Below are 25,424 nucleotides of genomic sequence, written 5' to 3' on the forward strand. Positions count from 1 at the left end.
AGTAATACCTTACGTGAGTAAGGGTCGAATCCCACGGAGATTGTTGGTATGAAGCAAGCTATGGTCACCTTGTAAATCTCAGTCAGGCAGATATATAAATGGATAATGGTGTTTTCGAATAATAATTAATAAGATAGGGATAGAGGTACTTATATAAATCATTGGTAGGAATTTCAGATAAGCGAATGGAGATGCTTTCGTTCCTCTGAACCTCTGCTTTCCTGCTATCTTCATCCAGTCAGTCTTACTCCTTTCCATGGCTGGCTTTATGTGATACATCACCACTGTCAATGGCTACTTTCGGTCATCTCACGGGAAAATGATCCAATGCCCTGTCACGGCACGGCTAATCGTCTGGAGGCATCACCCTTGTCAATGGCTTCATCTTATCCTCTCAGGGAATAATATGCTCACGCACCCTGTCACGGCACGGCTATTCATCTGTCGGTTCTCGATCATGCTGGAATAGGATTTACTATCCTTTTGCGTCTGTCACTAACGCCCTGCAATCGCGAGTTAGGAGCTCGTCACAGTCATTCAATCATTGAATCCTACTCGGAATACCACAGACAAGGTTTAGACCTTCCGGATTCTCTTGAATGCCGCCATCATTCTAGCTTACGCCACGAAGATTCTGGTTAGGAGATCTAAGAGATACTCATTCTAGCTTATTTCATGTAGAACAGAAGTGTTTGTCAGACACGCGTTCATAAGGGAGAAGGATGATGAGCGTCACACATAATCATCACCTTCATCACGTTCTTGGGTGCGAATGGATATCTTAGAAGCGAAATAAGAAGAATTGAATAGAAAACAGTAGTACTTTGCATTAATCTTTGAGGGACAGCAGAGCTCCACACCTTAATCTATGGAGTGTAGAAACTCTACCGTTAAAAATACATAAGTGAAGGTCCAGGCATGGCCGAGATGGCCAGCCCCTCTGATCTAAGAACCAGACGTCCAAAGATGCCTAATACAATAGTAAGAGGTCCTATTTATAATAAACTAGCTACTAGGGTTTACATGAGTAAGTATTTGATGTATAAATCCACTTCCGGGGCCCACTTGGTGTGTGTTTGGGCTGAGCTTAAGTGTTGCACGTGCAGAGGCCATTTGTGGAGTTGAACGCCAGTTTTTGTGCCAGTTTGGGCGTTCAACTCTGGTTTTGGATCCTTTTCTGGCGCTGGACGCCAGATTTGGGCAGAAGGCTGGCGTTGAACGCCAGTTTACGTCGTCAATTCTTGGCCAAAGTATGGACTATTATATATTGCTGGAAAGCCCTAGATGTCTAATTTCCAACGCAATTAGAAGCGCGCCATTTCGAGTTCTGTAGCTCCAGAAAATCCACTTTGAGTGCAGGGAGGTCAGAATCCAACAGCATCAGCAGTCCTTTTTCAACCTCTGAATCTGATTTCTGCTCAAGTCCCTCAATTTCAGCCAGAAAATACCTGAAATCACAGAAAAACACACAAACTCATAGTAAAGTCCAGAAATGTGAATTTAACACAAAATCTATTAAAAACATCCCTAAAAGTAACTAGATCCTACTAAAAACATACTAAAAACAATGTCAAAAAGCGTATAAATTATCCGCTCATCACAACACCAAACTTAAATTGTTGCTTGTCCCCAAGCAACTGAAAATCAAAATAGGATAAAAAGAATAGAATATACTATAAATTCCAAACTATCAATGAAACAGAGCTTCAATCATATGAGCGGGACTTATAGCTTTTTGCCTCTTGAATAGTTTTGGCATCTCACTTTATCCATTGAGGTTCAGAATGATTGGCATCTATAGGAACTCAGAGTTCAGATAGTGTTATTGATTCTCCTAGTTCAGTATGATGATTCTTGAACACAGCTATTTTATGAGTCTTGGCCGTGGCCCTAAGCACTTTGTTTTCCAGTATTACCACCGGATACATAAATGCCACAGACACATAATTGGGTGAACCTTTTCAGATTGTGACTCAGCTTTGCTAAAGTCCCCAATTAGAGGTGTCCAGGGTTCTTAAGCACACTCTTTTTTTTTTTGCTTTGGACCTTGACTTTAACCGCTCAGTCTCAAGTTTTCACTTGACACCTACACACCACAAGCACATGGTTAGGGACAACTTGGTTTAGCCGCTTAGACCAGGATTTTATTCCTTTAGGCCCTCCTATCCACTGATGCTCAAAGCCTTGGGATCCTTTTTATTTGACCTTGCCTTTTGGTTTTAAGGGTTATTGGCTTTTTGCTCTTGCCTCTTGGTTTTAAGAGCTTTTGGCTTTTTCTGCTTGCTTTTTCTTTTTCTTTCTAATTTTTTTTTCGCCTATTTTTTTTTTTCTGCAAGCTTTGTTCTTTGCTGCTTTTTCTTGCTTCAAGAATCATTTTTATGATTTTTCAGATTATCAAATAACATGTCTCCTAGTCATCATTCTTTCAAGAGCCAACATATTTAGCATTCTTAAACAACAACTTCAAAAGACATATGCACTGTTCAAGCATACATTCAGAAAACAAGAAGCATTGTCACCACATCAATATAATCAAACTAAGTTCAAGGATAAATTTGAAACTCATGTACTTCTTGTTCTTTTGAATTAAAACATTTTTTATTTAAGAGAGGTGATGGATTCATAGGACATTTATAACTTTAAGACAAAGTCACTAACTACTAATGATCATGTAATGAAGACACAAACATAGATAAGCACTTAACATAGAAAACGAAAAACAGAGAAAGTAAGAACAAGGAATGAGTCCACCTTAGTGATGTCCTTGAGCTCTTCTATGTCTCTTCCTTGCCTTGGCTGCTCCTCCTTCATTGCTTTTAGATCTTCTCTGATTTCATGAAGGATGATGGAGTGCTCTTGATGTTCCACCCTTAGTTGCTTCCAATAATTGTGTGGAAGAAAATGAATCCCCTGAGGTATCTCAGGGATCTCTTGATTTGCAGTCAAATGTTCTACCACTGAGCTATAGACCCTTGATGGAAGCTTTTGTCTTCCCTTTCCTCTTTCTAGAGGTTTCTCTGGCCTTAGGTGCCATCAATGGTTATGGAAAAAACAAAAAAGCTATGCTTTTACCACACCAAACTTAGAATGTTGCTCGCCCTCGAGCAAAAGAAGAAAGAATAGAATAATAAGAAGAAGATATGGAAGAGATGGATGGGAGTGTGTATTCGGCCATATGGGTGGGATTGGGTGAGAGAGAGATGTTGAATTTTTGAGGGTAGTGGGTGTATGGATGTGAGTGGTAAATGGAAAAAAAAGAAGGGATGATCATGAATGGAAAGAGAGATGATGAGGTAGGTGGGGATCCTGTGGGGTCCACAGATCCTGAGGTGTCAAGGCATTTACATCCCTGCACCAATTTAGGCATGTAAAATGCCCTTGCACACAACTCTGGGCGTTCAGCGCCAGGTTGGTGCCCATTTTGGGCGTTCAACGCCCCTTTGCTGCCATTTCTGGCGTTGAACGCCAGAACCATGCTTGTTCTGGGCGTTCAGCGCCAGGATGCTCCCATTCTGGGCGTTCAGCGCTAGAACTATGCTCTGTTCTGGCGTTTGAACGCCAGACAGATGCTCCTCCAGGGTGTGATTTTTCTTCTGCTGTTTTTGATTCCGTTTTCAATTTTTATATTTATTTTGTGACTCCACATGATCACGAACCTAAGAAAACATGAAAAACAATAAAAATAAGAATTAGATAAACATTGGGTTGCCTCCCAACAAGCGCTTCTTTAATGTCAATAGCTTGACAGTGGGCTCTCATGGAGCCTCACAGATGAGCAGAGCTTTGTTGAGACTCTCCAACCCCAAACTTAGAGTTTGGATATGGGAGTTCAACACCAAACTTAGAGTTTGGTTGTGGCCTCCCAACACCAAACTTAGAGTTTGACTGTGGGGGCTCTGGTTGACTCTGCTTTGAGAGAAGCTTTCCAAGCTTCCTCTCCATGGTTGCAGAGGGAGATCCTTGAGTTTTGAATACAAGGGAGTTCTCATTCCATTGAAGGACTATTTCACCTCTGTCAACATCAATCACAGCTCTTGCTGTGGCCAGGAAAGGTCTTCCTAGGATGATGGATTCATCCTCTTCCTTTCCAGTATCCAGGACTATGAAATCAGTAGGTATGTAAAGGCCCTCAACCTTTTCTAATACATCTTCTACTTGTCCATAAGCTTGTTTTCTTGAGCTGTCTGCCATCTCTAGTGAGATTTTAGCAGCTTGCACCCCATAGATTCCCAGTTTCTCTATTACAGAGAGGGACATGAGGTTTATTCCTGAACCAAGGTCACACAGAGCCTTAAAGATCATGGTGCCTATGGTTCAAGGTATTATGAACTTTCCAGGATCCTGTCTCTTCTGAGGCAATGTCAGTTGATCCAGATCACTTAGTTCATTGATGAACAAGGGAGGTTCAACTTCCCAAGCATCAATGCCAAATAATTTGGCATTCAGCTTCATGATTGCACCAAGAAACTTGGCAGTTTGCTCTTCAGTAACATCCTCATTCTCTTCAGAAGAGGAATACTCATCAGAGCTCATGAAGAGCATAAGGAGGTTCAATGGAATCTCTATGGTCTCTAGATGAGTCTCAGATTCCTTTGGTTCCTCAGAGGGAAGCTCCTTATTGATCACTGGACATCCCAGGAGGTCTTCCTCCTTGGGATTCACGTCCTCTCCTCTCCTCACAGGTTCGGCCATGGCGCTTATGTCAATGGCCTTGCACTCTCCTTTTGGGTTCTCTTCTGTATTGCTTGGGAGAGTACTAGGAGGGATTTCAGTGATCCTTTTACTCAGCTGGCCCACTTGTGCTTCCAGATTTCTAATGGAAGACCTTGTTTCATTCATGAAACTTACAGTGGCCTTAGATAGATCAGAGACTAGATTTGCTAAATTAGAAGCATTTTGTTCAGAGTTCTCTGTCTGTTGCTGAGTTGATGATGGAAAAGGCTTGCTATTGCTAAACCTGTTTCTTCCACCATTATTAAAGCCTTGTTGGGGCTTTTGATCCTTCCATGAGAAATTTGGATGATTTCTCCGTGTTGAGTTATAGGTGTTTCCATAAGGTTCACCTAAGTAATTTACCTATGCTATTGCAGGGTTCTCAGGATCATAAGCTTCTTCTTCGGGAGAAGCCTCTTGAGTACTGTTGGATGCAGCTTGCATTCCATGCAGACTCTGAGAAATCATATTGACTTGCTGAGTCAATATTTTATTCTGAGCCAATATGGCATTTAGAGTATCAACTTCAAGAACTCCCTTCTTCATAGGCGTCCCATTATTCACAGGATTCCTTTCAGAAGTGTACATGAACTGGTTATTAGCAACCATGTCAATGAGTTCTTGAGCTTCTGCAGGCATTTTCTTTAGGTGAATGGATCCACCTGCAGAAGTGTCCAGTGACATCTTTGATAGCTCAGATAAACCATCATAGAATATATCCAGGATGGTCCATTCTGAAAGCATGTCAGAAGGACACTTTTTGGTCAACTGTTTGTATCTTTCCCAAGCTTCATAGAGGGATTCACCTTCTTTTTGTCTGAAGGTTTGAACATCAGCTCTAAGCTTGCTCAGCTTTTGAGGAGGAAAGTACTTGGCTAAGAAAGCCGTGACCAGCTTATCCCAAGAGTTCAGGCTGTCTTTGGGTTGAGAGTCCAACCATAATCTAGCTCTGTCTCTTACAGCAAAAGGGAAAAGCATGAGCCTGTAGACTTCAGGATCTACTCCATTAGTCTTAACAGTATCACATATCTGCAAGAGTTCAGTTAAGAACTGAAAAGGATCTTCAGATGGAAGTCCATGAAACTTGCAGTTCTGCTGCATCAGAGAAACTAATTGAGGTTTCAGCTTAAATTTGTTTGCTCCAATGGAAGGAATGGAGATGCTTCTTCCATGTAAATTGGAATTAGGTGCAGTAAAGTCACCAAGCATCCTCCTTGCATTATTATTATTTTCGGCTGCCATCTCCTCTTCTTGTTTGAAAATTCCTAACAGGTGCTTACTGGTTAGTTGTAATTCAGAGTCCTTTCAGGTTCTGGATCTGCTTCAACAAGAATATTCTTGTCCTTGCTCCTGCTCATATGACAAAGAAGAAGGCACAGAAAAATAATAATAATAGAGATCCCCTTTTTTTTTCCTTTTTTTTTTTTTGAATGAGGGAGAGATGTTAGTAGATGAATAAAAAAATAGAAGGAGATGAGAGAGAAGAGAATTTTCGAAAATAATTTTTGAAAAAGAGTTAGTGATTTTTGAAAATAGTTTTTGAAAAATGTTAGTAATTTTCGAAAATTAAGATTTAAAAATTAAAATAATTAATAAATTAAAAAGAAATTTTGAAAAAGGGGGAAGATATTTTCGAAAATGAGAGAGAGAGAGTTAGTTAGGTAGTTTTGAAAAAGTTAAGAAACAAACAAAAAGTTAGTTAGTTAGTTGAAACAAATTTTGAAAAGATAAGAAGTTAGGAAGTTAGAAAAGATATTTTGAAATCAAATTTTGAAAAAGATAAGATAAGAAGATATTTTTGAAAAGATATGATTGAAGTTAGTTTTGAAAAAGATTTGATTTTTAGAATCACAATTAATGACTTGATTCATAAGAAATCACAAGATATGATTCTAGAACTTAAAGTTTGAATCTTTCTTAACAAGCAAGTAACAAACTTCAAATTTTTTAATCAAAACATTAATTGTTTATGTTATTTTCGAAAATTATGATATAAAATAAGAAAAAGATTTTTGAAAATTATTTTTGGAATTTTCGAAAATAACCATGAATTTTGAAAAAGATTTGATTTTTGAAAAAGATTTTGAAAAAGATAAGATTTTCAAATTGAAAATTTGATTTGACTCATAAGAAACAACTTGATTTTAAAAATTTTTGAAAAAGTCAACTCAAATTTTCGAATTTGATGAGAGAAAAAGGAAAAGATATTTTTTGATTTTTGAAATTTTTATGAAAAACATGAAAATTATGCAATGCATGAAATTTTTAGATCAAAACAATGAATGCATGCAAGAATGCTATGAATGTCAAGATGAACACCAAGAACACTATGAATGTCAAGATGAACATCATAGACACAATTTTGAAAATTTTTTAATGCAAATAAAACATGCAAGACACCAAACTTAGAATTCTTTAATGCTTAGACACTAAGAATTCAAGAATGCATATGATAAACATGGAAAGACACAAAACAAAAAATCATCAAGATCAAACAAGAAGACTTACCAAGAACAACTTGAAGATCATGAATAACACTATGAATGCATGAATTTTCGAAAAAATGCAAGATGCATATGCAATTGACACCAAACTTATAACATGACACATGACTCAAACAAGAAACAGAAAAATATTTTTGATTTTTATGATTTTCTAATTTTTTTGTATTTTCTTTTAATTTTTTCGAAAATATTTGGGAAAAAGGAAGCAATGAATTCATAGTCCTCAATCAAAATCCTGGGAATTAGACATGGCTTAATAGCCAGCCAAGCTAAAACATGTTATATGAGATAATAGAATTCATTCTCAAAAATTTTGAAGAAAAATATATTTTTGAAAACATTTTTATTTTTATTTTTTTTGAAAATAGATGAGATATTTTTGAAAAATTTTTGAAAAATTTTTGAAAATAAAATAAAAAGAAAATTACCTAATCTGAGCAACAAGATGAGCCGTCAGTTGTCCAAACTCGAACAATCCCCGGCAACGGCGCCAAAAACTTGGTGCACGAAATTGTGATGCATATCCATGGCTTCAAAGGCCTGGTGCTCTGATCTAGTTTTATTGTCTGTCACAACTTCGATACAACTAACCAGCAAGTGCACTGGGTCGTCCAAGTAATACCTTACGTGAGTAAGGGTCGAATCCCACGGAGATTGTTGGTATGAAGCAAGCTATGGTCACCTTGTAAATCTCAGTCAGGCAGATATATAAATGGATAATGGTGTTTTCGAATAATAATTAATAAGATAGGGATAGAGGTACTTATATAAATCATTGGTAGGAATTTCAGATAAGCGAATGGAGATGCTTTCGTTCCTCTGAACCTCTGCTTTCCTGCTATCTTCATCCAGTCAGTCTTACTCCTTTCCATGGCTGGCTTTATGTGATACATCACCACTGTCAATGGCTACTTTCGGTCATCTCACGGGAAAATGATCCAATGCCCTGTCACGGCACGGCTAATCGTCTGGAGGCATCACCCTTGTCAATGGCTTCATCTTATCCTCTCAGGGAATAATATGCTCACGCACCCTGTCACGGCACGGCTATTCATCTGTCGGTTCTCGATCATGCTGGAATAGGATTTACTATCCTTTTGCGTCTGTCACTAACGCCCTGCAATCGCGAGTTAGGAGCTCGTCACAGTCATTCAATCATTGAATCCTACTCGGAATACCACAGACAAGGTTTAGACCTTCCGGATTCTCTTGAATGCTGCCATCATTCTAGCTTACGCCACGAAGATTCTGGTTAGGAGATCTAAGAGATACTCATTCTAGCTTATTTCATGTAGAACAGAAGTGTTTGTCAGACACGCGTTCATAAGGGAGAAGGATGATGAGCGTCACACATAATCATCACCTTCATCACGTTCTTGGGTGCGAATGGATATCTTAGAAGCGAAATAAGAAGAATTGAATAGAAAACAGTAGTACTTTGCATTAATCTTTGAGGGACAGCAGAGCTCCACACCTTAATCTATGGAGTGTAGAAACTCTACCGTTAAAAATACATAAGTGAAGGTCCAGGCATGGCCGAGATGGCCAGCCCCTCTGATCTAAGAACCAGACGTCCAAAGATGCCTAATACAATAGTAAGAGGTCCTATTTATAATAAACTAGCTACTAGGGTTTACATGAGTAAGTATTTGATGTATAAATCCACTTCCGGGGCCCACTTGGTGTGTGTTTGGGCTGAGCTTAAGTGTTGCACGTGCAGAGGCCATTTGTGGAGTTGAACGCCAGTTTTTGTGCCAGTTTGGGCGTTCAACTCTGGTTTTGGATCCTTTTCTGGCGCTGGACGCCAGATTTGGGCAGAAGGCTGGCGTTGAACGCCAGTTTACGTCGTCAATTCTTGGCCAAAGTATGGACTATTATATATTGCTGGAAAGCCCTAGATGTCTAATTTCCAACGCAATTGGAAGCACGCCATTTCGAGTTCTGTAGCTCCAGAAAATCCACTTTGAGTGCAGGGAGGTCAGAATCCAACAGCATCAGCAGTCCTTTTTCAACCTCTGAATCTGATTTCTGCTCAAGTCCCTCAATTTCAGCCAGAAAATACCTGAAATCACAGAAAAACACACAAACTCATAGTAAAGTCCAGAAATGTGAATTTAACACAAAATCTATTAAAAACATCCCTAAAAGTAACTAGATCCTACTAAAAACATACTAAAAACAATGTCAAAAAGCGTATAAATTATCCGCTCATCAGAGACCCCTCCCCCTAAGTTGCCATCATCCTTCACAACATTCAAGTGGGTAAAATTCATATTCCTTAGCTTTCTAATCCCACTTGAATATGGGCTACTGGAGACGGATGGTCAACTTAGAGCTCTTTGTGGCATTAAGAGTAAGAGGAAGATGGCCAGTGGTAAGAATTGTCCTGCAAGGTTCATTATGGTTGGAAGCTTTAAGTTTAAACGCAAAGGTTGGTGTAGAGCTCAATTGAATGGGTCTGGGAAGTTGTTTGGATGCCTCAGTGAGAATTCTAAGGCTGAACCACCCGGATGGAATCATAATAATCAACTTGAAGACGGGTGTAGAAACAAGATTTGGGATCCAGGAATATATGAGGATAAATTTTGGGAGCTCAAAGCTTGTGAAGAACTCCATCAAAGCTTGAGGAATTTACTTGGTATTGATAGAGCTTATTGGAAGTCCAAGCATTGGTGGAAGTTTCAAGACGAGTTCAAGCACAAGCCACCATAACAGGGAGCTCACCAAATATCCAACTTAAGGACTTTAACTAAAAGTGCTAGGTGGGAGACAACCCACCATGGTATGATCGTTCCTTTTCCATTTTTTTTTATTTGTTTTCGAGTTTTATTTTATTTTATTGTATTGAATCTGGAGTTTTGCATAACATTCATATTAGCATTGCATTCTGCATACTGCATTATTAAAAAAAAAAATGCACGCGATGCGGCAGCGTCGCTGACGCGTCCGCGTCACAAGTGCATTAGGAAGAAAAGAAAAGTGAACAGAGAGTCACGCGAGAGCGTGGCTGGAGGCGTGCCTTTGGCACAAATTGATCCACGCGATCGCGTCGTTGACGCGTTCGCGTCATTTGCGAAAAATGCCTCCCACGCGTCCACGTCACCCACGCGAACGCGTGCCCTAAAAATCGATGTAAAAAGGGGTGTATGGCAGCAAGTTATGATGGAGTGGGGCTGGAACCGCGCTAGAAGCACAAGCCCCACCACGCGAACGCGTGCCTACGCGTCCGCGTCGTTTTCCAAAAATGGCCATCCAAGCGATCGCGTCAACCACGCGACTGCATCACCCAAAAATTTGGCAAAAAGAGTTTTGAACAGAGAGTTGCGCGAACGCGAGGTTGCACTCATGCCATTCGCACAAATCAGGCCACGCAATCGCATGACCTACGCGTCCGCATCACCTGATAATTATTGCACACCACGCGACCGCGTCACTCACGTGTCCGCATCGACTGCGTCGCACAACTTATCCAGATTAGTGCCAATTATCTTATCTTTTCTTCTCTAATCCTAATTTCTTCTATCTTTTCTTCTTTCTTTTTTCTTTCCTACTTTCTTTTTCTTCATCATCCTTCTTCACTTTCATTCTATTTTATTTAATTTATTTGCATGCATTTTAATTTTGCACATATTTTTATTTTCTTTTCTAAATTTATTATTTTTCCATTGATGTTAAATGTTCTTATTCAGCTGTTATATCTTTTCTGTATTATTTGGTGCTTAGTGACTTGTTTTATACTATTGGATGATATTTATCTGTCAACATCAATCTTTTATGATATCTGTGTTCCTTTTTACATTGACATGCATTTATATTGTCCTTCATTATCCGCTGTCTCTTCCCCTTTGTTGCAATGTTTGCACTATTGATATGCCACGTACTTCTATTGTTTTCTCACTTGCATATTGTAGCTACCATGTAATTGAGACCTTTATCATTTGGCATTAACCCACCCATACTTCATTTATTTTCTTATCTTTATTTCTGGGTTACTTTTCTTCCCTTTTTCTTTCAGGATGGCCACCCGGAAGGAACCGGAAGACGTTTACATGGGAAGACAGACAAGTCCATCTGCAAAATCTTCAGAGAAAAGCATCAGTTGGAGCAACCCATCCACTTGCACATCTCAGCATGCACGGAGGACGGTGCAATCTTTAAGTGTGGGGAGGTCGATACCGATCTCCGTGGGTTAGTACCTTCCTGTCTCAACACCAATGTTTAAATTTTCTTTGTTTGTTAATTGCTGCATTTGCATGTTTGTTTGATTTTATGCATTTAGTTACTACTTGGTTAAAGTAATATTTTCTTTTTCAAGAAATTTTTATAGTATTTCACTAATTTAAATTGAAAATTTTTTTTGTTAAATTTGTTTGAAGTTGTAATTGGAACATGGTTTTTGAGTTAAAAAACACACAACCTGTGAGATTTTGAGCTTATTTGTATGGTTATATTATTTAACCATAAATTTTTATTCTTGTGTGTTTCCTTCTCTATGATTGCAATCTTTATTTTGTTCCATTCTATATATCCATTATTTAGTGTATTTACATGCTTGCATATGATTGAGGCCATTATTTGTTATTAGCTCACTTATCCCAAATAAGCCTACCTTTTACATCACCCTTGTTAGCCACTTTGAACTTTTTAACCCCTTTCTATTTCATAACCACATTACTAGCCTTAAGCAGAAAAACAAAATAAAAATTCCAAGTTGAATCCTTGGTTAGCTTAAGATAGATATTGTGTATAATTTAAGTGTGGGAAATTTTATGGGAACATGGGATGATATGAAAAAGTAAGGAATTAAATTGAATGAGTTATTTGAAAATTTGGGAAGCATGCTCATGTGAAATCAAAATAATTAAATTACCATGTGCATTGAAAAAAAATAATAAAAATAATAAAAAAATTAAGTAATTAAATAAGGGGATACAAAAATTTCCCCAATGCAAAATAAAAAGAATCAATGCACATGGGACAAAATTCAAAAATAAGTTTGATACATGAGCATGTAATACAAAAGTGGGAAAAATTTGGGTAGCTAGGTAAAGTATTTTAAAATTGTATGTTAGGTGAGATCTTAGACTAATCAAGGATTCACTTTATAAAGCTCACTTGGCCATACATATATCCTTACCTTTACCTCAGCCCCATTACAACCCTGAAAAGACCTCATGATGTTTGCATTGGTATACTAAATATTTGTTGATTGGTTAGATGAAGAACAAAGTTTAGAAAGCATGACTAGAGAAGAGTAGAGTGAATTAACCCTAGACACTTGAGAGATTAGAGTGCATATACACTACCAGTGAGGGTTCAGTACTTAATTCTATGTTCCCTGCTTTCATGAGCTATCTTCTTACAAGTTTCCTTGTCTTTTATTGTATAATTTGAATTAGTGAAATCTGATTTATGTTTGTCTTGGAGAAATTATTTATTTTTAACCAAGTAGGTAGAATCATTTTTGCATGCAGTTGCATTCATATAGATAGGTTGCATTTTATACATCCTATCATTCCTCTTCACTTCTTTATAGCTTCTCTTGAGCTTAGCATGAGGACATGCTAATGTTTAAGTGTGGAGAGGTTGATAAACCACTATTTTATGGTTTATCTTATGCTCAATTGAGTGGTTTTTATCAAGTCCTTACCCACTTAGTCATACTATTTGCATGGTTTTACATTTTCCTTCCTGATTTTGTGCTATGATTGAAAACATGCTTCTTTGGCCTTTAAACTTGCTAATATTAATCCTCTCTTATTACCATTTGATGCCTTGATATGTGTGTTAAGTGATTTCAGAGATTACAGGGCAGGAATGGCTCAGAGGATGGAAAGAAAGCATGCAAAAGTGGAAGGAATACAAGAAGTTAAAGAAATTGCTAAACTGTCCAGCCTGACCTCTTCGCACTCAAACGGTCATAACTTGAACTACAGAGGTCCAAATGAGATGGTTCCAGTTGCGTTGGAAAGCTAACGTCCAGGGCTTCGCAATGATATATAATTTACCATAGCTTCTCTGAAGCCAGGCGACGCGAACGCGTGGATCACACGGACGCGTGACCTAGCAGAAACGCAATCCACGCAAACGCGTGGACGACGCTTCCGCGTCACTTTTCTGCGACCTGAACGTACCAAAATATGCTGGGGGTGATTTCTGGACTATTTTTGACCCAGTTTTCAACCCAGAAAACACAGATTAGAGGCTATGAAGTGGGAAAATGCATCCATTCATTGAGGAAGTCTCCAATTATTCACTTTTTATGATTTAGATGTAGTTTTTAGAGAGAGAGGTTCTCTCCTCTCTCTTAGGTTTTAGGATTAGGATTTCTTATTATTTCAAGTTAAGTATTCCAACTCTTTATCAGGTTCAATATTCCCTTTTTATTATTTTCTCAATTTAATTTATGAATTCTTCCATGTTACATTTGATATCTTTATTAGTACAACTTGAGGTATTTCAGAATTGTGATTGCTTTCCCTTATTTATATAAATAATTTAGATGTTTCCCTTTTGGCTTTAATTGATCGGTTAGAGACCCTTGAGTTATCAAACTCATCGTGATTGATAATTGTTATTTTTGCTAATCAAGTCGAATTCCAATAACTCTAGTCTTTCCTTAGGAATTGACTAGGACCTGAGGATCAAATTGATTAGTCCACTTGACTTTCCTTTGTTTAGTAAAAGTTAACTAAGTGGGATTAAACTCAATTCTCATCACCATTGATAAGGATAACTGGGATAGGACTTCCGAATTTTCATACTTTGCCAAGAGTTTATTTTATAGTTATTTATTTATTTTACTTGTCATTTAAATTACTTGTTCCTCACTTTCAAAACCCCCAATTTACAAAACTCATAACCAATAATAAGAACATACTTCCCTGCAGTTCCTTGAGAAGACGACCCGAGGTTTAAATACTTCGGTTATCAATTTTAAAGGGGTTTGTTACTTGTGACAACCAAAACATTTGTAAGAAAGGACTTTTGTCGGTTTAGAAGCTATACTTGCAACGAGGATTTATCTGTGAATTTTTAGACCACGCAAAAGTTCTCTCTTCAGACGCTCCCCTCCAGAGTCAACCAAAACGGATGGTGCCCCCGAGCTAGGCACACCTTGAAGTACTCCCTCTTAAACCCGTGGGAAGAATCCTCGAAAAGACCAAATATGCATCTGTTGTGCTGGGCCCTAAATGACACATATTCCTTCTTGTGATTTCCCTTCTTCATCGGCAGGGTACACAAGAAAAAGAACAAAAAGACATCTACTGAAGCTGGGAGCTCTGCTGGAAAAATAAAAACGGTTACAAAAGTAAAAAGCCAAAAACGCCCCAGAAAAATAAAAAATGCGAAGGGCAGAAATGGAAAAGCAACCCAAGCGTCCCTTCGTATTTAATGTCATTATAACACCTGCGGAAGCACAAATAACGAAACCCTTCCCGATAAAGGCAACGGGCATATGGTGAAGCGACTAAGACCACAAAACAGTTTTTTATCTCCCAAATGACATGCTCCACGCTCGACCACGAAACGGCCCGGTTTTTTCTGAGTTCCCAAACTCAACCAGAAAAACCAAAGGATCTCCTTGCCAAAAATGGCAAAACAAAGATTCCTCTAGCATCGAGACCGAGCAAGCTCGCTCTCCCGCTACGGGGGCAACTGTTACGGAACCGGCTCTCGGGTCCCACACCGGGAACGGCCTCCGAATCCGGATACCTGGGGTTGGCCCCACCTCCTTCCTCTAGAAGGCCCAAATCAGCCTCCACACCTTCTAACTAATATTCAAATTCAAATACCTCCCTTATCTTAGCTAAATAAGATAAGATGAGAGAACTTGCACTGGCTATATAAGGGGAGTCTGAGGCCGCCTCAGGTACTTCATCCATTCCAGACTTTATACCTCTTAGATCCATGTTGACTTGAGTATCGGAGTGTCTTTGCATGTACCACCCCCCATTGCTCTAGTTCGATAATCCGGCGACCGTTCTGACTCACAAGTTTCTGATCCATCTCACAACCCGTACCGAAACTCTCCAATACAAGATCATTTCAAGTTTGTCCTTGAATATTTTAAAGAGTGTGATGGATAGTGAGGTTTCGTAAAGATGTTTACAATTTAATCTTGTAAAAGGATATTTGCGATATATAATTTTAGATTAGTGACTTAATCTCTGACAAAGTGTAAGTCAAGCTCAAAGTATTTTGACTTATTGTAGAAATTAGATTTACTGCAAGTAAGCATGCATTTTGATTATCACAATAGAATGTTAGGGGATGCTAATTTGCAAATTCAATTCATGTAGTAGATTTTGATTCCCCACCAATTTAGAATGAGCTACTGCTAGAACTCGAAATTATACCTGTGTGCTTGATGACTACTCACTACATGTTAGTTAGACTTCCAAGCAATGAGATTTGTTCCAAGATAGATATAATAAGCCGTCAATAACTTTCTATCATCAACATCTATACTTTAGTCTACATCTACAAAAGCTAGCTAATGAAAATAAGTGCATTTAGAAAAGATAAGCCCTTTGTCTATAGTATTTTTACACAATGCAGAATTCTCTTAATGGCTCTCTAATATTTGATTGTTGGTTTGTGCATATATTGGCACATCTTGTTTACTAAATATGTTAAATTTGGAGAAGTTGATGTGAAATACTGCAAAGATCCTACTATAAACTTGTACAATTTAGGTTCTTCAAAAGGTGTAAAATCATTAGAACTTAATTTATTCTGTGTTCTTTTTCATTCACTTTTTTTCAATTTCTGTTCTACCTTTTCACTCTTATTGATCTATCTTTCTCTGCTCACTCCTATTTTCTATCTCTTTTTTCGATTTTCTCCGCATACCACTTGGGACTTGGACTTAGTTTTAGATTATTTTTTTAGTAACTCTATTGTGGAGTTTTCTCTTCTTTTTTTGTATTTTTTTTATTCTTTTTGTGGTAGCTGTAAGTACGATATTATAAATTTGTCCGTGGCAGATCTCTCCAAATGTGTGAGAAAACTACTATAAGGATATTTTTTATTTATAAAAAAATTTTAGGTTTGAAAAATATTCAGCCTTATGTGCAACAGAAAAAGTATTTTATTGTATTGCAACACGCCAGAAAATAATTTGTAAATGGATAAGAAAATGGTGAATTGGTAAAAAATAGATGCATGGTGTGTTATGCACAAATGTGGAGCTGGCATTGTGAGAGAGAGAGAGAGCAGAAAACGCAGGTTACGTTTTAGTTGGGACAAAAAATAAGGAAGTCTAGCAAGCTGCAAAATGCAGCATGCGTTTGGCAGGTCGGGGCAACTAAATGACGAAACGTGGCCCTGTGTCCCCTGCATGCAAACAGGAGCACTTTTGACCAGTGTTGGAGAAGGCAAAATGTATGTTGCATTTGTCAGCCTTCCAGGACAAAGTGGAGGTTGCGTTTGGCAGCCACCTTAGCTGCATGCGTGACACGTGTCATGGAGGGTGGTAAATTTGTTTATAAAACGCAAAACCAAATGCAGATAGGAGAAGCAGTGATGAACCAAAAGTGAAACGAGAGTGAAATGAGAGTAAGAAAACAAGAGTGAAAAAACTGAAGAAGCAAAAGTGAAGAAGTGTGGGAGAAGAAGAAGTATACGGTGAAGGAAGAAAAAATGGTTCAAGATTTTACCAAACCGGAAGAACACATTATTAAATATCTGGATTATCCTCAATGAGTAAATATTTTTTTTTATATTATTATTATTATTATTATTATTATTATTATTATTATTATTATTATTATTATTATTATTAATTTGTTATTCTTATTAATATTGTTATTCTGCTTTTTGTTAGGTGGAGTCATTGGCGCCGACATACAAGATATATACGGAGGCCTACTGCGTATTTTAGGCGAGGACTCGACGATATGGGAGTTAACGATGTAAGTTGTAACCTTTAATGTCCAATGTTTTTATTCAGAAGAATAATTTTTTTAATCGGCCTCTTAGTAACTAATGTGCAGTTTCTATGGTGGCCGTATATGGGAGTGGGGATTCCGAATGTCCTCACTGCCCATTTATTTATGTGCTCCACCCAGTCGCCGCTAGTGTCATTCGAGTGCATAGAATGGCACCCGACAGACCAAGTTAGACGACAGTTCGGGATGCAACAGCTTCCACCAGGCCGGCGTTTGACCATGGTCATGATCATTGCAAGCAGTTGACAGGAGCACAGAACCATGACTGGGGAGAGATTTATAGTCAATGGGTTAACAGGTGGAGATCTGACCGCCACAACACATTGCAGTTAGGCAAGGAGATTATTGACTTTCATCCTCTTCCAGTGTACTACGAGTGGTACACACAGCAGTATGGGATTCACCTACGACTGTCAGATAGAGTTGCAGGTGAAGAGGTTGGCGCCAATGAACACAGTAGCAATAGGAAGAACCAGTTGGATCTCAGCAGCAAGTCCCACCTCATGAGCAGCAGTTTTAGGTATTATTATCATTAATTACTATTATCATTAATTACTATTAATTGTAATTAATTGTTAATTAGGTTCCGGCATATGAGCACCACTATTAGCACTACAAGAAAAAACAACATTTATAACAAAAAAAATTGTTACAAAATATCGAAATTTTGAAACAAAAGATTTTTGTAACAAAAAAAGGGGCTGTTGCAGTATGTCCCGTTACAAAAAATTTTTGTAACAAAAATGGAACTGTTACAATTCAAAGTGGTATTTTATAACAAAATTTTCTGATACAAAAAATTAGAAGCCGTTACAAAAAGTGGTAACAAATTTTGATTTTCAAGGTATTTTTGGTAACAATCTATTTTTTTGTATCATAAAATTTTGTTACAAAATGTAACTTGATTTTGTAACGTTTTTTTCTTTAGTTACAAAACCAAATTAATTATTTTGTAACAATTTTTTTTAATACAAATTGCATGCTTAATTTACTAAATTATTTTTTAAATTAACTAATATATTAACTATTCTAATAAGCAAGTCTACATTCATATAATATACAAAAACATACATAATTCAAACATGCCTCATTTAGCTAAAATTGTTCTAAAACAAAATAACATTATTGAGTACATTGATTAGTTCTACAAGTTATATATCTTGCATAAGTTCAACCAAAAGTTAAAAGTTCTAACATAGATTAGTCTATCTATGATTCAAAATATTCTTGCGCTCGCAAGGTAGCATGTGGTCACCATTTTAGCACTCCTGTAGATAAGAAAAATCGAAACAAAAGATTAGAAACAAGATATAACACTAATTATAATTTTTTTCATTAAGTTTTATCCAAAATGTTTAGAAAAATTTTGACAGAACCTCCCCTAAAACTTGGATATTTCCACCGTCTATAGTTCCAACAAAAACAACCAATTCACAATTTATATCTCAGCTAATACACAACCAAATTTATCAAACTAAATAATAGGACATTTGTCATTTTTCAACCATGACACAAGTAAAATGTGATAAATAGATCCATATACAAATTAAACTATACTAATAAAATAGGAATCATCTAGGAAAATGTATTAAAATCATAAGCAATTTTAAGAGTACCTTTAGGGCCTAGTTTCTTTCATTGTCAAAGCGCGCTATGAAAGAGTTTACAACGGCTTGTTGAGCTTCTAATTGAGCTTTCATTTGAGCTAATTCTTCCTCTTGTCGTGTTCGTTGCTCTTCAAGTTTTTCTTTGAGCACATCTATTTCCTTTGTTAGCTCCTCATGGTCTTGCATTGCCTCTTGGAGTTGTGCTTGAATCCTTAACTTAGATTTTGAAGCCTTTATGCCATAATTTGCACCACTTTTGTCACCTCTCACAAGTAAAAAAGTTTCATTTGGAGTGAGAGGATTTTCCGAATCATAGGATTCATCGAGCATACTGCTAATATCATCCTGCACAATCCAATTTGTGATTTGAAAATGAAGATAAAATTTAACTTCCATACAACAGTAAAAAGAAAAGGTTAGTAATGTTACATCAATTTGTTTAGCTTTTTCATTGACCCATTCTCCGTTATTCTTTTGATGAGTAATTTGCCACAATTCTTGAATGTCATGCTTGATATCGATTCTAGGATGGCGCTGCAAATTTTTTGAAGTTTAATATATAACATGTAGTTAAGTGGAAATGTGACATAGCAAGAAATATAACTCCAAATTAAAACTTTAAGAGTATTTATCCGATCACGTCTAACAACTTGAAATGTTCTTCGACTAACAATATGTAGTACAACATGATACTTTCTATTATCTTTGTTAAACTTTTTTCTTATAGAAGACCAAAGTCACAAAAGACAAAAGGAGTTAAGTTATAATTATTTCATTGACCTAAAATAGCAAAACAACATAAGAACACCTCAATGGTTGTCACAATGAAAAATTCAAACCTAAAAAGAAGGACTTCCAAAGTAGGACACCAAATTCTCCCATGTCTCTGGAAGAACATTGTTCGGTGGATTTTGAAGGCGCTCCTCATCAGTTTGATACAACTCATAGTGCTCACGCAACCTTGAGCGTCAACTTCGATAACATATATTAGCCTTAGCTAAAATCATTTTGTGCATTACTTGCGTATCTGCTATATCAAACTTTTCCTATATAAGATTGGTCAAAGTTTGTTAGCAGAAATAAAGATTTAATATACATAATACCAGAAAATATAAATACGTATTACCAAAACAAGGTCGCATATTTTTTTGTTAACATCATCTCCAACTAGGCTCCATTTCTCTACATCTAAAGGAGTATTTTGTCTTGTAACAATACCCACTTCAGATGCAAACAGATCAACATGGATGCCATTAGGAGCTAAGTTCTCCAAAGAGATAGGCAATTCCAATTTCCCATTTGTCTTTGTTTTTGTAACCCTATTTGTTGCAATCCCACGCGAAGGTCCCCTTTTATCAATACGCCTTTCAACAGGGGCAGTGGCTGGTGCTGAAGTAGGAGCTGCCGGGGCTGGGGCAGGGGTTATCGGGGCAGGGGCAGGGGCAGGGGCTGCCAGGGTTGGGGCAGGGGCTGGTGTTGTAGAAGTAGATGCAGTAGCCCTTGTAAACATCCGTGTAGCCATTATGTTACGCAATCTACAATAAAACTCACAGGAAAAACATTAAAGAAATGAAATAATAAAATATCTACATCATTTAATACTCAATTACACAAAGGAAAGCACATCAATAAAAGTTGGACATGATTCAAAATATATTATACTTTTCAAAAAAGTAAAAAAAAAAGGAAAAAATAGTGAATAACATAGCAATTTCAAATATAATGTGAATTCCTAAAGTTTAACTACTTTAAAGTCAATCACCATCCTATGCAAAAAGTGGATAACTTAGCAATTGCAAATATGATGTGAATTCCTAAAGTTTAACTACTTTAAAGTCAATCACCATCCTATGTAAAAAGTGGATAACTTAGCAATTGCAAATATCTTGTGATCCCCAAAATAAAAATACTAAGAAGTCAATCACTATCCGCAATATCTTGTGATCCCCAAAATAAAAATACTAAGAAATAGGCACGTCCACACTTGATCCCTCTATGTCACCTCTGCCCAATTCCATCAACAAATTGATATCACCCGAAGATGGTACTTGATTAAAGCTTCCCATTTCAGCTTGTTGGTATGCCTCTTCTTGCATGATATCTTGCTCAGCCACATCATATGTATTGTGAGGCTTTACTTGTACCACAGTACACCAATTAGGCCTTTTAATTGCCTTTACATAGTATACTTGCTCACCTTGACATGCTAAAATGAAAGGCTCATCCTTATATCTAACATATGTAACATCCACATTTATGAATCCATACTCATCTTTACAATATCCTCTACTTTGATTTCGTCCTACTGGAGGAAGATCAAACCACTCACACTTAAATAAGATCACTTTATGTTTTCTGACATAATCTAACTCAACAATATCAGTCAACATGCCATAATAATCTACACCCCCAGTCAATTCATCTCCCTTCACAACTACTCCACAATTTTGAGTCTTCAAATATGCTTCATGGTTTTTGCTACGAAATGTAAAACTGTTGATAGCACATGTTTTGTAGAAATGTGCACGACGATCAGGTCCTCTTGCTAGAAAAAGTAGTTGATTATTCACCCGTGCACTCTCTACTTTGTGTAGATTTGAAATCTACATTAATGAATAGCGATTAAAACTAAATACTGCCAAAAGACTCTTCAATTATACAATTATCAAAGTTTATTCATTTACCTTCCTTTCAAACCATTTCACAAATTGTTCCTTGTGCCTTTTCTGCAGATTCCTTAGATTTTCTCTTGTTAAATCTGCCATATGTTCATCAACCCATGGTTGAACTTCTTCACAATTCTTCAGCACATAGAACTAAGCTTCTTTATATGCCCCTTTACAACTAAACTGGCCAAGTACTTTGAACACAACTCTGCCTCGCATAGGTTCATTCTTGCCATGGTCAGAAATCTTAGAATTTTCATCCAAATATCTCCTCACAAGGGTCATTGCTTCTTTAGAGATATAACCCTCAGATATTGACCCCTCAGGACGTGCTTTGTTTCCCACATAACTCTTTAGTGTGCACAAATATCTAAAATTAAAATTTTAAGGAAAGTTAGAAACCTACATATAGAATACTATATAAAGCATATTCTAAGTTGTTGCCAATTCCAATGGGCTAACCTCTCAACAGAGTACATCCAGCGATATTGAACTGGTCTTGCTAACTTAGCTTCATGGGCAAGATGAACGGTTAGGTGAACCATCACATCAAAAAAATCCGGAGAAAAAACCGTCTCCAATTTACAAAGTGTTATTGCAATCTGGGTTTCAAGTTTGTCTAGAACGTCCACCTTCAATTCCTTAAAACAAAGCTCTCCAAAGAAAATACTTAGATGTATCAACGGTTCACAAACTTCTTTGGGTGAAAGCTCATAAATTGCAAGTGGTAGCAACCGTTCTAATAGGATATGGCAATCATGGCTCTTCAAGCCATAAATTTTGCAATCTTCAACGTGCACACACATTCCAATATTTGATGAATACGAATCAGGCATCTTGAGTTCTTTCAAGAACTGACAAAGAAGTTGCCTTTCATTCTCCTTCTTGGTCTTTGACAACGTATATTTGGCTATCGGGATCACAAACTTGTTGCCCACTCTACGAGGATGAAGGTCTCTCTTGATACCATAAGTTGAAGATCGAGTCATGCATTAAGATTGTCCCTTGTATTTCCATCTAAATTTAGCTGTGTACCCAGTATATTATCGAAGATATTCTTCTCTATATCCATTACATCTAAATTATGCCGTAACAATAATGTCTTCCAATAAGACAACTCAAAGAAAATGCTTTTCTTTTTCCAATTTCCAGCCACCTTGTCATGCTCAGACTTCTTTCTCTTTTTAGTAGTGTTCCCAAACTCCGTTTGTTCAAAAGTCTTGAATTCTTCTAGGACATCATAACCAGAAAGTGGCTTAGGTGCTTCGCCAAGTTCCCTAGTATTGGCAAATGAACTCTTATTCATTCGCCACGGATGATCATACGGCAAATAGCGGTGATGACCCATATAGCAATGCTTGTGTCCATGTTTCAGCCTTTTAGAACTAGTTTTTCTGTGGCAACACGCACATGCTAGTGCACCTTTAGTGCTCCAACCAGATAATATGGCATAAGCTGGATAATCATTTATTGTCCATAAAACTACAGCAGACAATCGAAAATTTCGTTTCTGAACCACATCAAATGTTTCAACACCCTCTTCCCACAATTCTTTCAACTCTTCAATTAACGGTTCTAAGTATACATCAATAGAATTGCCAGGGGATTTAGCGCCTGGAATAAGTAGAAATAACATCCAATTTGAATGTTTCAAAACCATCCATGGAGGATAGTTATATGGAATGAGAACAACTGGCCATGTACTATAGGAAATGTTCATATTGCCGAACGGATTGAATCCGTCACTAGCAACTCCAAGCCTGATATTTCTATCATCACGTGAAAACCCTTCGTGCTCCTCATCAAATGTCTTCCACGCCATCAAATCTGCTGGGTATTTTAGGACTCCATCATCAAGTAGTTTCTCTTTATGCCACCTTATTGCTAGCGCTGTTTCTTCACACATGAAGATCCTTTGAAGCCTAGGTTTTAACGGAAAGTATCTTAGTATCTTCTGGGGCACCTTCTTACGAGGGTCATCATTTTCATTCCCCTTCTCCTTCACCCATCTAGATTGCTTACACTTTGGACATTCATCAAGATCAGCATATGCTTGGCCCCGAAACAAAATGCAATCATTCACACAAGCATCTATCTTTTTGTAATCTAATCCCAAATCCCAAATCCCTTTTCGAGCATCATAAAATGAAGTTGGACAAGAATTTTCCTTTGGAAATATGCTTTTTAAAAAGAGTAACAAAGCATCAACTGAATTGTTGCTCCATCTATAGTGACATTTCATTTGAAACAACTTGACAATGAAAGATAACCTTGATATCCCACTGTCTGGATACAAGCTTTGCTCATAATCCCTCATTAGCCTCTGGAACCTCTTTGCCCCCTCATGAGGTTCTTCTTCTATATTGTCATCTACGTTGGTAGCGAAATCTCTCGGCGTCTCCCCTAGTATTTATCCTCTAAAGATGTTATACAACATCTCATAAGTGGCAGAATCATTCTCCCTTTCAAAATCAATTTCATTTAGATCAAACACATCTATCGTGGATGTATCTTGAAGAATCTCACCATGATGCACCCATGTTTTATAAGAGGTCACTATCCCCGTTGGCGCACATGATGATGAACTTCATTTCTAAATTTGAACAAAAATTATTGCATTTGGGACAAGGACAACGTATTTGATTTTTCACACCGGGTTGAGAGAAGGCAATATCCAAAAATAATTCATCGAGGCACTTCCTAAACTCAGGAGTATGCCTATCAAAATTAATCCAATATTTCTGGTAATTGACCATTGGACAAATTTCTGCAGGAGATGAGAACAGATAAAAGGTTGTAAAGAGTGAAAAAAAGAGAGCAGCATGACATAACATAGCATCACAGCGACTATCACTTTCAAAATCACCAAAAAAAGTGCAAAAAATAGAATCAAAATAATAAAACCCAGAAACAAAAAATAGAATAACAATATCAACTCTATAACCAAAAAATCAGATAATCAACCATATTACACACCAATATTTTCAACCACAACAACATCAGCATAATCAACTAACAATATAGTTAACAAGTCTCAAATAAACTGCACTTACCTTCAGCAGAGAAGCAGTCAGACCAGACCAACCACCAGTAGAGGGAGGATGGTGCACGAATTGTAAATTACACTTTTTACAACTCGTACCATGATGAGCGGATAATTTATACGCTTTTTGGAATTGTTTTTAGTATGTTTTTAGTATGTTTTAGTTAGTTTTTATTATGTTTTTATTAGTTTTTAAATAAAAATCACATTTCTGGACTTTATTATGAGTTTGTGTGTTTTTCTGTGATTTCAGGTATTTTTGGCTAAAATTGAGGGACCTGAGCAAAAATCTGATTCAGAGGCTGAAAAGGACTACAGATGCTGTTGGATTCTGACCTCCTTGCACTCAAAGTGGATTTTCTGGAGCTACAGAAGCCCAATTAGCGTGCTCTTAATTGCGTTGGAAAGTAGACATTCTGGGCTTTCCAGCAACATATAATAGTCCATACTTTACCCAAGATTTGATGGCCCAAATCGGCGTTCAAAGTCAGCTTAAGAATTCTGGCGTCAAAACGCCAGAACTGGCACAAAAACTGGAGTTAAACGCCCAAACTGGCACAAAAGCTGGCGTTTAACTCCAAGAAAAGTCTCCAGACATGGAAGCTTCAATGCTCAGCCCAAGCACACACCAAGTGGGTCCGGAAGAAGATTTCTGCATTAATTACTTATTTCTGTAAACCCTAGACTACTAGTTCTCTATAAATAGGACCTTTTGCTATTGTATTTTGATACTTTTGGATAGACCTTTTCACGTTTGGGGGCTGCCATCACGGCCATGCCTAGACCTTGTTCTTATGTATTTTCAACGGTGGAGTTTCTACACACCATAGATTAAGGTGTGGAGCTCTGCTGTTCTTCATGAATTAATGCAAAGTACTACTATTTTTCTATTCAATTCACGTCTACTTCTTCTCTAAGATATTCATTCGCACCCAAGA

The 25,424-nt window shown here is 37.3% G+C and overlaps 1 protein-coding gene and 1 non-coding gene across 2 annotated transcripts; one reads left to right on the forward strand and one right to left on the reverse strand.

Annotated features, from left to right (window-relative positions):
- Positions 1 to 5,451: 5,451 nt before the first annotated feature.
- LOC148547950 (small nucleolar RNA R71) lies at positions 5,452 to 5,559 on the forward strand. The gene has a single exon (XR_015897790.1). It is a non-coding gene; the product is annotated as a small nucleolar RNA R71 (small nucleolar RNA).
- Positions 5,560 to 22,428: 16,869 nt separating this feature from the next.
- LOC107611017 (uncharacterized) lies at positions 22,429 to 23,760 on the reverse strand. The gene has a single exon (XM_016312986.1). It carries the CDS (start codon positions 23,758 to 23,760, stop codon positions 22,429 to 22,431), a length of 1,332 nt encoding a protein of 443 aa, XP_016168472.1.
- Positions 23,761 to 25,424: the final 1,664 nt, after the last annotated feature.

The sequence above is a fragment of the Arachis ipaensis genome, chromosome B8, assembly GCF_059453495.1.
Source record: "Arachis ipaensis isolate K30076 ecotype BB chromosome B8, ASM5945349v1, whole genome shotgun sequence".
Lineage (NCBI taxonomy): Eukaryota > Viridiplantae > Streptophyta > Magnoliopsida > Fabales > Fabaceae > Arachis > Arachis ipaensis.

Coding starts and splice junctions, on each gene's coding strand:
- LOC107611017 (XM_016312986.1), bottom strand. CDS start 23,760: ATGAGGGATTATGAGCAAAGCTTGTATCCAGACAGTGGGATATCAAGG.